The sequence below is a fragment of the Magnolia sinica genome, chromosome 1, assembly GCF_029962835.1.
Source record: "Magnolia sinica isolate HGM2019 chromosome 1, MsV1, whole genome shotgun sequence".
Lineage (NCBI taxonomy): Eukaryota > Viridiplantae > Streptophyta > Magnoliopsida > Magnoliales > Magnoliaceae > Magnolia > Magnolia sinica.
Genome location: NC_080573.1, coordinates 134,601,290 through 134,614,894, shown reverse-complemented (window position 1 = coordinate 134,614,894; position 13,605 = coordinate 134,601,290). Strand labels below are relative to the sequence as shown.

Sequence of the window (13,605 nt, the reverse complement as noted above, 5' to 3'; positions counted from 1 at the left end):
CAGGTTTTTCTAAGGTAAGGTATATAGCAAATGTCAATAACCATTTCCCATTGCTTGGGATTCTAAAGGTCCACTTCCTTGGAGCATTCAAACACAAGTGGAATTCTAACAGTCCATATTCTCAACTAGGGAATCTGGATTAATATTGACTAACCAAAATTCTCAAAATTTATAATCTCTAGTATTAATACAGAACACCATGCACATAAGTTATTAGAATCTCTATTATACTGTAGATGTAATACTACATTTTGGTGACTTGATACTTCCATCTTACCATTAAGGCTAGCTCCCTCAGAACCTCTTTCATTGTTGGCCTCTTTTCTCCTTTAGAACTCAGGCATCTTCGAGTGATCTCCATTGTTGCTTGGAAATCATCTGTTTCCCCCTCCCCTAGTAGTCTTTCATCCAAGATCTTCAATAAGTCCCCCTTTTCAACACACGATAGGAAATCCGTAACCAGGATATTGTATTCTTGTGTCTTCTCATGCTGAATTGCTGTTTGCCCAGTTAAGAGCTCAACCAAAACCACCCCAAAGCTGTAAACATTACTTCTCTCTGTTAATTTTCCTGTTTCAAAGTATTCAGGATCCAAGTACACTCTAGTTCCTTTCATCACCATCAAAACCCAAGTTTTATCATATGGGATAAACCTAGAAACTCCAAAATTGACGAGTTTGGCTTTGTGATTCTCATCTAATATTATGTTGGATGACTTGACATCTCTGTGAACTATCGGCATTGAAGCACAAGAGTGTAGATATGAAAGAGCCTCCGCAATTTCAGTAGCTATTTGGAGGCGGCTCTTCCATGATAATGGAGTTGAATTGTCAGCATCTCCATGCAGTTTTTGGTATAAAGTTTTGCCCAAAATGAACTCATAGACTAGGAAAGGAACTCGAGTCTCCAAGCAACAGCCCAAGAGCTCAGCGATATTCTTGTGATTGATTTGGGTAAGGACGACAATCTCATCTATGAACTGATCAACATGGTTCTTGGCTACCGCATATAACTTTTTGACAGCAATGATTGATCCATCTTCAAGGGTTCCCAAGTAGACAGTGCCTTGGCAACTGCTGCCTATGATTCTCTTGCTATCGTAATTGTCAGTTGCCTTCCTGAGCTCTCCAGCAGAGAAGATCTTAGTGTGTTTCCTAGAAGTACCTCTGCTAGAAATGGAATAATCTTGTAACAAGATGCCTCCATTTTGTTGGAAGTGCTTGTCTTTGATATTTGTGATATTTCTCTTTTTACGAATCCGGTACAACAAAGCAAAACACGGTGCCCACAGCAAAAGAAATATGGAGATTGCTGCAAGGCAACAAAAGAAAAGAAGACCATTTCGTGTATTAGTGGTTGTATAAATGGGATTTCTGCAAACTGGTAATTTGAGATGAACCTAAATTTGAACTGCATGGTGAGAATCCACAAGATGGGGCATGCCCGCCACATGCAATGAAAATATGCTTGGAAATCCATGCAAAGATCCACGCTTGAATTACCAACCTCTGATTGTGAATATGGATCTCTAACACTAGGCTACTATGCATCTCCTAATTGCCAAGATTCTTAAGTTTCGTATCTTGTGTGCTTGCACTGCCATTTAGTGATCCATTGATTTGTACACTCTGGCAATAGATTTGGACTGTACAGTCAGTTAGCCCAACTCCAGGATGAATCTAAGCTCAAACATTGCAGCAATCGGAAGTTCATGACTATCCTAACCCACCACCCACTTTTGGACATTTGAGAAATATTTAGAGCAATGATCCAAAAGTAGTTTATGGGCTGAATTCTAGAAAAAGCCAAGTGCAACTGGCCAAACACATTTTTACCATTGGTCCATACATAGGGTGGCCTGTCAGTTGTTGGGTGCAGATTGATCAGCAGGTTCATCGATCTTATGAATAGAGCAGGTGCCATTTAGAAAATGGCGCTAGTGATGATTAATTAGAAGGAACAGAAGCAGTTATCTCTAACCTACGATGGCAAGTGGTGCAGTTAGCTTATGACCTTCATGTCTCTGTTCAAGAGGATGCTCTGCAGTCATGCATGGGGACAAACAATCGTATCCTGGAACTCTGTTCTTACAAGCATCTGTTAAATTGCTCCCTGTGTTGCACTCATTAACATCTGCATTTCAAAGATAAATTAAAAGTAAAAAAACCCTTGATAAATAAATAAATAATCCTGGGACACAGTTTGTATCTAGTGATAGGCATCCTATGATGCACGGTCAAAAGAAATGACATTTTTTGGGACCTGGCAAGGTATAGGTGGGTCCAAGTTCCTAGTAGTCTACACTATTGAACTATTGTGGACCCTCCATGGGATGGGCCGTGTGCCAATATATCCCAATCAGATTATGTTTTGACAGTTAGCAAAAAATGATGACAATTAATGGTGCCCAATTGGAAAAAAAAAATAGTATGATCCAATTGGGGAAAAAAATAATATGAACCATTTGGATTACTAGATGGTGGATCACAGATGTAAAATTTGTCTGGCAGAGCAAAGGCTCGATTACGATGTTGTATCAGTCCTGATATATGCATATGCATGTCTGTGGTGTGTTTTAGAGTAGCACTCACCTTGGCATCCATGTGTACTGTTAAGGTAAGGGTTCCCTTGATACCCCTCATGACATTTGCAGAGATATCCATAGCCTCTCTTCGATTCAATACAGTAGCTGTTCTCTCCACATAGACATGAATTTGACTCCACTGCTTGTAGGCAGTTCCCTTCTCCGATAGCCCATTCAAGCTTCATACTAATATTCCTATTGAAGTGCCCAAGATCCAATTCATTGAAGTCATAGCTTCCATCTTCAGCAACAAACCCATAACTATGTAGGGGGTAATTCGTCAAATTCTGTTTTACATGATTAACATATATGTCGAAGGATTTGTCGATTAATGGCAATTCTTTTGGGTCAAGTGACCCATTGACTAAAGGCAAGGAAGCTTGACAGCAACCATGTCCATTGCAAGAACCGTTAATGACACTCTCCTTACTAATGCATACCGAGGAGCATGAGGTGGCTAGGGAAATGTTTTGGGCAATGAGTCCCCATGCATCGCATCCTATGACAATGAATTTGTTCGAGTTGAAGCAAAAGCTGTAAGGGCCGTTTTTGGGCAATTTGATCAAGCTTGAATATATGAGCTTTAATGCTGGAGTGTAGTTTTCTGCAGTAAGTGGAGTAGAGCTGATGCGTACTCCTTCTGAGATCTCAAGAATTGAGAGGTTGGATTGGGCTATGAATGGAATGCTTTGGTTGCAAATGACTTCGAAGCCCGGGAGGAAACAGCCATCTCCGACTCCGAATGGATAATAAATTTCAACATGGCCACATTTATCAGGGCAGCCAGGCATGAGTAAGCTAAGGTTGCTTGCTACCAAGAAGGTAAAATAAAATGTAATTACAAGCAATGGCAGGTGGAGGCAAGGGAAAGTTGTTGAGACTGGCATGATGGAGGAACTTCTTGTGTTTGTTTGGTTTTTTATTCAACATCTCACATTTTATATATAAAAGCCAATGCTGGTGTCGATTAACACAAGGCTCTTCCTTGAGGAGAACTATAAGGTTGGACTCATGCACTGTTGGCCGGTTTTGGATATGTCATGGTGTGAGTTTGCTACCATTTATTAAACAGTGGCAGCTCATCTACTGTCTATGCAGCTGATATGTATGTCAACAAAACTGTCCAAAAGGTCTGCGTCGTATATCAGACAAAGTGTAAGACACACTGATCAGGTGATCATGAGGCATTTAAATTTATTTATTTATTTTTGTTTTGTTTTTCACGGGGTGGGGGGGTTGTAATGAGGGATCACATTGAATGGTGAGCAATAAGATGGTTAGGATCATTTGAACAGTGTGATTATCACTCTCTCTCTCTCTCTTTCTATCTCTCTCTCTCTCTCTCTCTCTCTCTCTCCTCTTTCTCTCTCTTTATTTTATTTTATTTTATTTTAATGATTAGCTTGTTAGTACACCCACTGTTAGGTCACACATCATTGTTAGCCACCCCCACTAGGGAATCGATACCAAGACCTCAGTGTTGAAACGAGGTATCTTTCACTCAGTCTACCACTTAAGCTATGGATCAGGGTGTTGATTATCAGTCTATTCTCTACCCACGCTGGATCCCACAATTCGAGTGATCTAGATTGGGTTTCATACAAGCCATGCATTTTATTTTATTTTTTTCATGTCTGCTTCTTCTTCTTCTTCTTTTTATTTATTTATTTATTTTTAATTTATTCTTTTTATAACCATGGAATTATTTCTCTTCCCTTGCTTCTCATAGGGTTTTCTTAAAAACATTTTTCTACATCCCAAATCTCTGGAAATTCCATCAATGATTCAATGAGTCCATTGCAACTATCCTGTTAGGTATGTTGTGTTATGGGCTTGAAATGTAATAGTTGGTGCCTTGAGAATCTTCAAGTATCATCTTTGTAATTGCTTCCCTAGATATACAGGACACACACATATATAGAGAGAGAGGCATGCTCATGTGCGCAACTTTGCACACGTGTCATGGGCCTAAAATCCGAATGGTCCATGTGATGCAGCACCCCATGAAACCCCCGATGACCAATTTTCACCCTGATTCAAAACCCTGGTGGGTCATAGCAAAGAGAGATGCAAATCAAGGGAGGAAACTGTTTTCTTTTGCCATGGCCCACCAAAGTTTTGGATCAGGATAAAAGTTGGGCCCTAGAGGTTTCATGGGGGTGTTGCATCACGTGGATCGTTCGGATTTTAGGATCACATCATGTGTGATGAGTTCTCAAAAGGTTCTCGTGAAAACTTGTGAGAATTGGTGTGCAGCTGAGCATTGGGTTATATATATATATATAACCCTGGGTTTTGCAGGTGGGACGTCCAATTATCGATCGGGACTGTTCATTCAATAGTGCCAATGGTAGCAAGCCATGATGCAGAATTAACGCTAATCGGATTATCCTAACCCTTTGAATGGGGCCAATTTGTTACAACCATCCATTATCTACGAGCCATAGATCACATTATTAAAATCATCAAACCAAAGTGCTACTTTGGAATCATAAGCAAGAGAAAGTAGGATCTTTCTAATAGATGTTTCAAGATGATGATTAGAGCTATTTTATTTTGCTACTCAATCTTGGCTTAGTTTTCCATGATATTAATTAGATGCTTAGAATCATCTGGTTAGCATGAATTTTACACCATGGCTTTCTCCTAGTTGTATAAATGAATGAATGGTTCAAATAAATGATGGGTTACCTCAAGTGCCATTTAAAAGCTTCAGGGAGTGTTTCACACGGTTCTTCTTTTTAGGGATTGGAGCCCTTTTGTTCTACTTTTTTGGTTTCTTTTGGCTTAGCCCTAGCTTGGTAGCTGGCTGTGTTGTTGTATGGGTGTGTGACGCAGGGATGAACGTGATGAGGTCGAGCACCGTCTCCCTCAAGAGGATAACTGTTCCGAATCCACGGAACTTCTCTCGACTCCTCACTGAGGCTTCTTGAATCCACGAGAAAGAAAGCAAGCAAAATAGAAAATAAATTTTATAAAATTCGAAATTGATTAATGAATGAAATAAACAAGTTCACGACTCTTTAAATAGGGATACCAAGCAATGAGAGAGAAATCAAAAGCAAACTACAACTAAAACTCCTAGAATTCGCAACTTACTACTTATAGACAGCCGTGATGTCTACTAGTGCGCAAGGTTTTCGGCCAAAAATAGTAAGTGTCCTATTTGGCTTCACAAAGCTGTTCTCCTAATTTTTCTAAGCTCTTTTTGCGTTGGGCGCAACTCCTAAAGCCCAACGGATGAAGAGTTATAATCAAACTAAAACTTACTATTTATAGTAAAAACAGAATTAAAATAAGGAAATGACCGTCGATCTAGGGGTATTTCACAAATCCGGCTTGGGTTGGTTGGCTAAAGTAGCTCGTTCTACCCCAAAATCATATATTCTACGCCCGATAACTCATTCCGGATTGTGAGATACGTCCGATCTAAAGTCTGACAGTCCAGATCACTTCTGTCGTCGACCGGGCCTTTTCTGATCCATCTTGGCCATGAAACTGTCCGCGACCTGCTCTACATCAGTGTGTATGTGTGTGTATTTTTTTTTAGGTGTTTCAGTTGTTCCCATGAAATGATAAATGAACATTGGTTACATAGATAAATCCAGGAAAAGATTTACATCAGCATGCTGATGCGCGTTGAAGCACCATTTAGAAAAGGGTTTTCTAAGGTAAACGTCAATTACCATTTCCTAATACATGGCAATTCTAAAGGTCCTCTTCCTTAGCCATCCAAATGAAAGTTGAACTCTCTCACTTTAAATTTTGAACAAACATAACTGGAAAATGGACTAAAGAGTCTAAGAGATTCTGAAAATTCATAATCTCTAATTTTAATACAAAACATATCGACCATACATCAAAGTTATTAGAATCTCTACTATACTTTTGACGCAAAGCTACATTTTAGTGACCTGTTACTTCATCTAATCAATAAGGCTAGCTCCTTCTGAACCTCTTTCACTGTTGGCCTCTCTTCTCCTTTAAAACTCAGGCATCTTCGAGCAATCTCCATTGTTGCTTGCAAATCATCTGTTCCCCCCTCCCTTAGTATTCCTTCATCCACGATCTTGAATAAGTCCCTTCTTTCAACACATGACAGGAAATGGGTAACCAGGATATTGTAGGCTTGTGTCTGCTCATGCTGAATGGCTGCTTGCCCAAATAAGAGCTCGACCAAAACCACCCCAAAGCTATAAACATCACTTTTTTCTGTTAAGTTTCCCGTTTCAAAGTATTCAGGATCCAAGTACACTCTAGTTCCTTTCAACACTGTCAAAACCCAATTTTTATCCTGCGGAATAAACCTAGAAACTCCAAAATCGATGAGTTTGGCTTCATGGTTCTTGTCTAATAGTATGTTGGATGACTTGACATCTCTGTGAACTATTGGCATTGAAGCACAAGAGTGTAGATGTGAAAGAGCCTCTGCAATTTCAGTAGCTATTTGGAGGCGGCTCTTCCATGATAATGGAGTTGAATCGTCAGCATCTCCATGGAGTTTTTGGTATAAAGTGTCACCTGAAATGAACTCATAGACTAGGAAAGGAACTTGAGTCTCCAAGCAACAGCCCAAGAGCCTAGCGATGTTCTTGTGATCAATTTGGGTCAGGATGAGAATCTCTTCTATGAACTGATGAACTTGGTTCTGGGCCACTGCGTATGACTTTTTAATGGCGACTGTTGAGCCATCGTCGATCTTCAGTTTAGTAATGAATCAAAGCCATAGAGTCTTCCCATCATGCCATAAGCTTCACCTCTTAGCCCTAGCTAAGAGGTTTAGCCAGCCATGAACGGGCTAGAACTTGAATAAAAACAAAACAGTAAAATAAGAAACAACCTCTAACTCTTCTACTCTCTCTCCTCCTTTTGATGCACGTCCGACCAAGACCCCCTCTCTCTCTCTCTCTCTCTCTCTCTCTCTCTTATAGGCAATGTAGGGAAGGGAGTCTAGATGCGTTGCTGCGTCGGTCGGTTAGGAGAACAAGGAGTTACGCACTCCTCTTTCGCAGCAACAGCGAGAGCGGATCTGGTTTGCGCATGCCCTGTTTACGCAGGAAGTTCTTGCGCTAGACCCTTGTTTGGTGCAGATTGGCCAACCAATTTGAAGATCTGATTCGTTCGGCATCCTTGGCGACGGTCAGTTGCTCCTTGGGAAAAGTTTAAACAGTCTAGATGGATGGACCGATCATCTCCTGTTGAGGGTCAAATATTGCATATCAGACCCAATTATTACCTGAATTTATGGACATGATACTATTTAATGCACCAGTTTAATCGTGTTTGTGATGCAAGGTGTATTTACGAGCATGGACTGAAAAAGGATGCTAAAAGCACGGATTTAACGTTCAGAATGCACCAAGGCAAGGGACGGACTCCAAGGGACCAAGATCGACGGATTTGTATGCCAGGGATTCAAGAAAATCAAGAAATTGGAGCTTAAGTGGCCCAAAAGACGTCCAAAATGCAAGATCACAGGGTTCTCGCCATCCGATCAGCTCAAAACTTTATACATGGCCTGAGGGTCATAAATTAACCGTACACGTAAATTTTCATCCATTGGATCGCTGTGGAAGGAGCCCAACGGACATATCAGCCCATAAAACCATTGATTTTGGGCCCGCCTGCTATCCAGATGTGCTTGAAAATTGGTCTCAACGCGTTAAATGAGCTGACAATACGGATGGACGGAGCGGATTTTTCACGAACATCTCCGTAGGACGGATGTGCATCATGTGTGCACGGTACACAAGTGCACCGGCCGTGCACTGTATTCCTCAAAGTCGGTCAGCGCACGCTGACCGACGTCTCCCTCTCTAACTCGGAGTCGTTCCTGCGGAAGGAACAGAGGTCGCGGGTGAGTCTTGTGGGCCACCACCGTGATGCAATGGACTGATCCGGACCGTCCATCAGAAGCCCTTGCCGCCTATCATCCTCGCCTAGATGGCAGAATTTCAAGAAACATCGGAGACCGGCTGTTGATCGTCCAAACGGCAGACGGACGGTGGAATGAAATCGTTCATGGCCACGAATAAGCTGATCCAAAAATGGTCATGTCCGACCGATTTTTCGTGACTAAGCTAATGGACGAGTTGGATTTCTCAAATAACTACGATCAGGGGCCCCACCATCCGAACAACGCAGGTACGTTACGCGTCCTGTTTACGCAGTCCGGAGGAATCCGGAACTTCCGGCCGATTGTGGGCCACTGCCTGTGATCGGATCGGTGATCCAAACCGTCCAGATGATGCCCAAGCCAGGATTGACCCTAGCCATGGAGAAATTTTCACTCCAAGGACGATTACGGTCGTGCAATCACATTCCAAACGCAAGTCGGTTTGCGTTTCCACGAACGCGATTTGAGTAGCTGGCTGCGTAAACCTTCCGCATTCCAGCCACGAATGGGACTCTCTTCAGACTTCGAAGATAAAGAGAGAATGCGGAGGAGGGCCGGACAGCTCGTTTTTGGTTTTTAAGGAGTTCACATCAGGGAGAGAGGAAGAAAGAGAAACGGAGAGAGGAAGGCTGGGTTGCTGCTGCACGTCAAGGAGATCAGCGTGTGGTTTGGCTGCTGCTGCACGTGTAGAGAAGAAACGAGAAGACAAGGGAGCTTGGCTTTGAAGGAAAGGAAGGAAAGAAGAAGAAAAGAAGAAAAAGCTAAGGAATGGAGAGAGAAGTGACGCATCCTGTTTTTTTTCTTTTTCTTTTCCTTTATATTTCTATTATTTTTTTAAGACTTAGCCCATATCATGTGTGGCTAAACCTCTTAGCTAGGGCTAAGAGGTGAAGCCTGTAGCGAGATGGGAGAACCTACTTTATGCCTTTAATTTAAATTTCTAAACTGAATTTGATATAGTTGATTATTAAAGGAATATTTTTCTTAGTCTTTTATGGTCTGTTGTGACTGAAATTACAATGGGTTTGCAATGGCTCTGAGTATTTCTTTTCCCTTTTTAAGTTTATGAAGTCAGGAACCCCTGTTGTTCATCATTGTCTCATGGGCATGGTAGGATGACAGTACCCTTCCTGATCCTCATACATTGTTGGTTGGTTGGTAATTAGTTTAATTCTGTTGTTTACTTTGTCTCCCGGGCATGGCTTGGTGATGGAATCCATTCTAATTCATACACGTTTCACCTCTTGAAAACTATATCAAAGTAAGTCTAGTTAAATTCCATGATTTCATGGTAGCAGGCATAATTTCTCCCTGATTTCTACAAGTGGATCCTCTGAATCCCTAGTTTCTTCCTCTGAATTCACTAAAGTTTTAGATAATTATTCCACAATTATTCCTTAAATTCTATTTGGTTTAGATCACATCTTAGTCTAGTTCTAGTTCTACTTGGTTTCAGATAACGTACAGGTATCAGTCCCTGTGGATTCGACCTCGGTCTTACCGAGTTTATTACTACATCACAACCCTACACTTGGGGTGTGAACATCTCCATGATCACGGAACGGCTGCAACATGCGTTCTCTCCAAATCCCGCGTAACTGATGCGTAAATTGGCTTACGCTGATGCTTGGTGGGGCCCATTATTGATGTCTACGGAGGAATCCACTCCGTTCATTAGATGCGTGACGAAAAAAAGGTCGGAGATGGACGGTTTTTAATGTCCGTTGATGTGGCCCGCCTGATTGATTTTGTAGCAAAACATTTGCCATTCAACTCCTTTACATCCTCTGTCTGGCAGGTTTCGGACCAAGATTAAGCAGATCTTGGTCAGTACCCTCTTCTGATTCGAATGAACGGTGTGGATCGAGAAGATGGGTCGAGATGGTGGCCCATAAGGATCACCCGGCGAGTCCCTGCTTCCGTTTCGCAGCAACAGAGAATGGTAGTTGCCATTTTTGAAAAGGAGACGGGTCAAAGTCGGTCTGACCCGTCTTGAATTACAGCGCACCTCTAGTGCACTTACGCAATGTGCACACACCATGACAGGTGGGGTCCTCTGTAATGTTTATGAGAAATCCAATCCATCCATTCATTTTTTCTCCCCATTTAAGGGGTTGAGACCAAAATTTAAGCAAATCCAGATATCAGGTAGGCCTGAAATCATCAGTTTATGGGATGATTTGCCCATTGGGAAACTTTCGCAGGGATCCAATGGTTGAAATTCAACGTGTACGATTATTTTGTGGTCCTCAGGCCAAATATAGAGTTTCGAACTGAGAAGATGGTGTGAACCCTATGATCTTGCATTCTGGACGACTTTCAGGCCTCTTCATCGTGAAACACGTGATTTTCTCAAATCTCGGCCCTGTAACTTCCTCGATCTTGGTCCCCTGGGGTCCATCCCTTGCCTTGGTGTCTTTAGAGGGTTAAATCTATACTTTTAGCACCCTTTTGCAGTCCAAGCTCGTAAATTCACCTTGAAACATAAACATGCTTAAAAGAAGACATTAACAATATCATGCTCATAAAATCCGGTAATAACTGGGGTCTAATATGCAATATTTGACCCTCAACAGTTGTACAAATGGAATTCTGCAAATTGGTGATTTGAGATAAACTTAAATTTGAACTACATGGTGAGTATCCACAACGATTGCGTGCTTGTTACTCGCAGTGAGAGCATGTTCTTGCAAGTCCATTCAAGATGGACGCTTGAAGCGCAACCTCTGGTTGTGAATATGAATCTATAACACAGGGCAACTAATGCTTCTAATTTACCAAAGTTTTTAAGTTTTCTGTCTTGTGTGCTCACTCTACAATTCAGTGATCCATTGATTTGTACACTTTGGTGATGGATCTGGAGTGTCCGATTAATGAACCAACTATCAGAAGAACAAAATCACAAAAATTGTACTGATTTCAAGTTCATTTCTCTCCTACCACTTCCCACTTTCGAATGTTTAGGAAAATTTTAAAGCAATGGTCTGAAAAGTAGCTTATGGGGCTGAATGTCTAGAAAAGCCAACTGCTACTGCACTTTTAACATTGATTTCTCCAATGGGTGCTCTGTTAGTTGTTGGGTCCAGATTGATTGACATATTCATCAATCTTATGAGTAGGATCGGTGCCATTTAGAAAATATCAATCAACAGGCACCATGCGTCTGGCATCCAATTCTATTTACTTCATTAATTAGTCACAGAGATGATTAATTGGAATGAATAGGAGGAGTTATTTCTAACCTAGAATAGCTTGGGGCAGTGGAAATCGCTTATGACATCCAGATCCCAGTTTAAAACCATTGCCGATAGTCCCGTGTGGGCACACACAAGCGTATCCTGGAACTCTGTTCTGGCAAGTAGCTTTGGGCACACATAAGTTGCTCCTTGCACTGCACTCATCAATATCTGCATTTCAAATATATATAAAAATAATGATCAAATATAAAAATAATAATCACATTTGATCAGAAAGTAATGGGCCATAATATGTATGTTGAAGTGGGCATTCTACGATGCTTGATTGAAAGAGTTGACATTTGTTTGGGACCCAGCAAGGTAGGTGGGTTCAGTAATCTACACCATTGAACTATTGGAGACCCACCATGGGATGGTGCCTCCCAAGCACCATGAGACCCACCATATGAACCATTTAGATTACTGACTGGTGGACCACTGACATAACATTTTCTGGGCAGAGCAAATGATCTTTCCTGATATATGCATATGCATCTATGTGGTGTGTTTTAGAGTAGCACTCACCTTGGCATCCAAGTGTACCGGGGAGATAAGGGTTCCCTTGATACCCTTGAAGACATTTGCAACGATATCCATAGCCTCTCTTCGATTTGATACAGTAGCTGTTCTCTGCACATAGACTGGAATTCGACTCCATTGCTTGGGAGCAGTTGCCTTCTCCGATAGACCATTCAAGCTTCATACTAATATTCCTATTGAAGTCCTGAGGATCTGATTCGATGAAATCATAGCTTCCATCTTCTACAACAAACCCATAGGTACGCATGCCGTAACTCATCAAATCCAGATGTTTATCATCACAATGGAGGGTGATGAAGAACAACTTATCAATCGAAGGCAAGGCTGTTGTGGGGAGTGGCACTCTGGACGAAGGCAAGGGACTTTCACAACAACCATGTCCGGTGCAAGAACCATTAACAACACTCTCCTTAGTAATGCACACCGAGTTGCACTGGTTGATTGCTGAAGACTTTTGGAGAATGGATCCCCATACATTGCATCCCATGATAATGAATTTGTTTGAGTCGATCGATAAGGTATAAAGGGAGGTTTCGGGCAATTCAATCGATCTTTCAACATCTTGGAATGATCTTGATGATGGGTTGCATGTGGTGATGAATTGGGTAGAGTCTATGCGTACTTCATCATTCAAGATTGAGAGGATTGAATGATAGAATAACAAAACTGATTATCTTATTATTGAGTAATCAATCGTATAAATACACCAAGGAAATAACCAAGAATGGTTGAAGATCTTACAAACTAGGAAGTTGTTACAAATTGAATCCTATATCTATGGAAGACATCTAAATACATTTGAATGATACATCTGATATGAAAGAAGAAGTCAAGCAGTTAAGTACAGCTGATTAGCTCTATTATGCCCCCTCAAGATGGAGCTCGGGAGAGAAGTCCAATCTTGTGCTTGAGTTGAAGAAAACGTTGTCGTGGAAGTGGCTTGGTAAGAGCATCAGCCAGTTGATCTTCAGAAGAGACATGAGCAACACAAAGAGCACCATTTTGAACTTGATCCCGGATAAAATGAAAATCTTCAGAAGGGTTTGATTGGGCTAAGAATGGAATACTTTGGTTGCAAATGATTTCGAAGCCCGGGAAGAAACAGCCGTCTCCAACCCCAAATGGATAAGCAATTTCAACATTGTCGCATCTGTCGGGGCAGCCAGGCATGGGGGAGGTAAGGTAGGTTGCTAGCAAGATGGGGAAAATAACATGTGATTACAAGCAATGGCAGGTGAAAGTAAGAGAATGTTCCACCAGAGATTGGCATGATGGAAGAGTTTCTTGTGTTTGTGAAGAAATTCTTGTGTTTGTTTGTTTTTTCTGCAACGTCTCACATTGCATATATA

General features: G+C 41.4%; 2 protein-coding genes across 2 annotated transcripts; both read right to left on the bottom strand.

Annotated features, from left to right (window-relative positions):
* Window positions 1-244: 244 nt before the first annotated feature.
* On the bottom strand, window positions 245-3,375 carry LOC131249609 (wall-associated receptor kinase 5-like). The gene is made up of 3 exons (XM_058250407.1): window positions 2,592-3,375; window positions 1,981-2,133; window positions 245-1,311 (listed from the first exon to the last, which is right to left on the bottom strand). The coding sequence occupies exons 1-3, from the start codon at window positions 3,373-3,375 to the stop codon at window positions 245-247; spliced, it is 2,004 nt and encodes a 667-aa protein (XP_058106390.1).
* Window positions 3,376-6,506: 3,131 nt separating this feature from the next.
* Window positions 6,507-12,743, bottom strand: LOC131249601 (wall-associated receptor kinase 5-like). The gene is made up of 3 exons (XM_058250401.1): window positions 12,242-12,743; window positions 11,808-11,887; window positions 6,507-7,283 (listed from the first exon to the last, which is right to left on the bottom strand). Exons 1-3 carry the CDS (start codon window positions 12,741-12,743, stop codon window positions 6,507-6,509), a joined length of 1,359 nt encoding a protein of 452 aa, XP_058106384.1.
* Window positions 12,744-13,605: the final 862 nt, after the last annotated feature.

Excerpts from the sequence above, each read along its gene's own strand:
- LOC131249609 (XM_058250407.1), bottom strand. The coding sequence starts at position 3,375 with ATGCCTGGCTGCCCTGATAAATGTGGCCATGTTGAAATTTATTATCCA. Across the intron at positions 2,134-2,591 it reads CAGTACACATGGATGCCAAG|ATGTTAATGAGTGCAACACA; the intron begins GTGAGTGCTACT and ends TTTGAAATGCAG. Across the intron at positions 1,312-1,980 it reads TGCACCACTTGCCATCGTAG|CAATCTCCATATTTCTTTTG; the intron begins GTTAGAGATAAC and ends GTTGCCTTGCAG.
- LOC131249601 (XM_058250401.1), bottom strand. The coding sequence starts at position 12,743 with ATGGGATGCAATGTATGGGGATCCATTCTCCAAAAGTCTTCAGCAATC. Across the intron at positions 11,888-12,241 it reads CGGTACACTTGGATGCCAAG|ATATTGATGAGTGCAGTGCA; the intron begins GTGAGTGCTACT and ends TTTGAAATGCAG. Across the intron at positions 7,284-11,807 it reads GAGTTCCAGGATACGCTTGT|ATCGACGATGGCTCAACAGT; the intron begins GTGTGCCCACAC and ends ACTAAACTGAAG.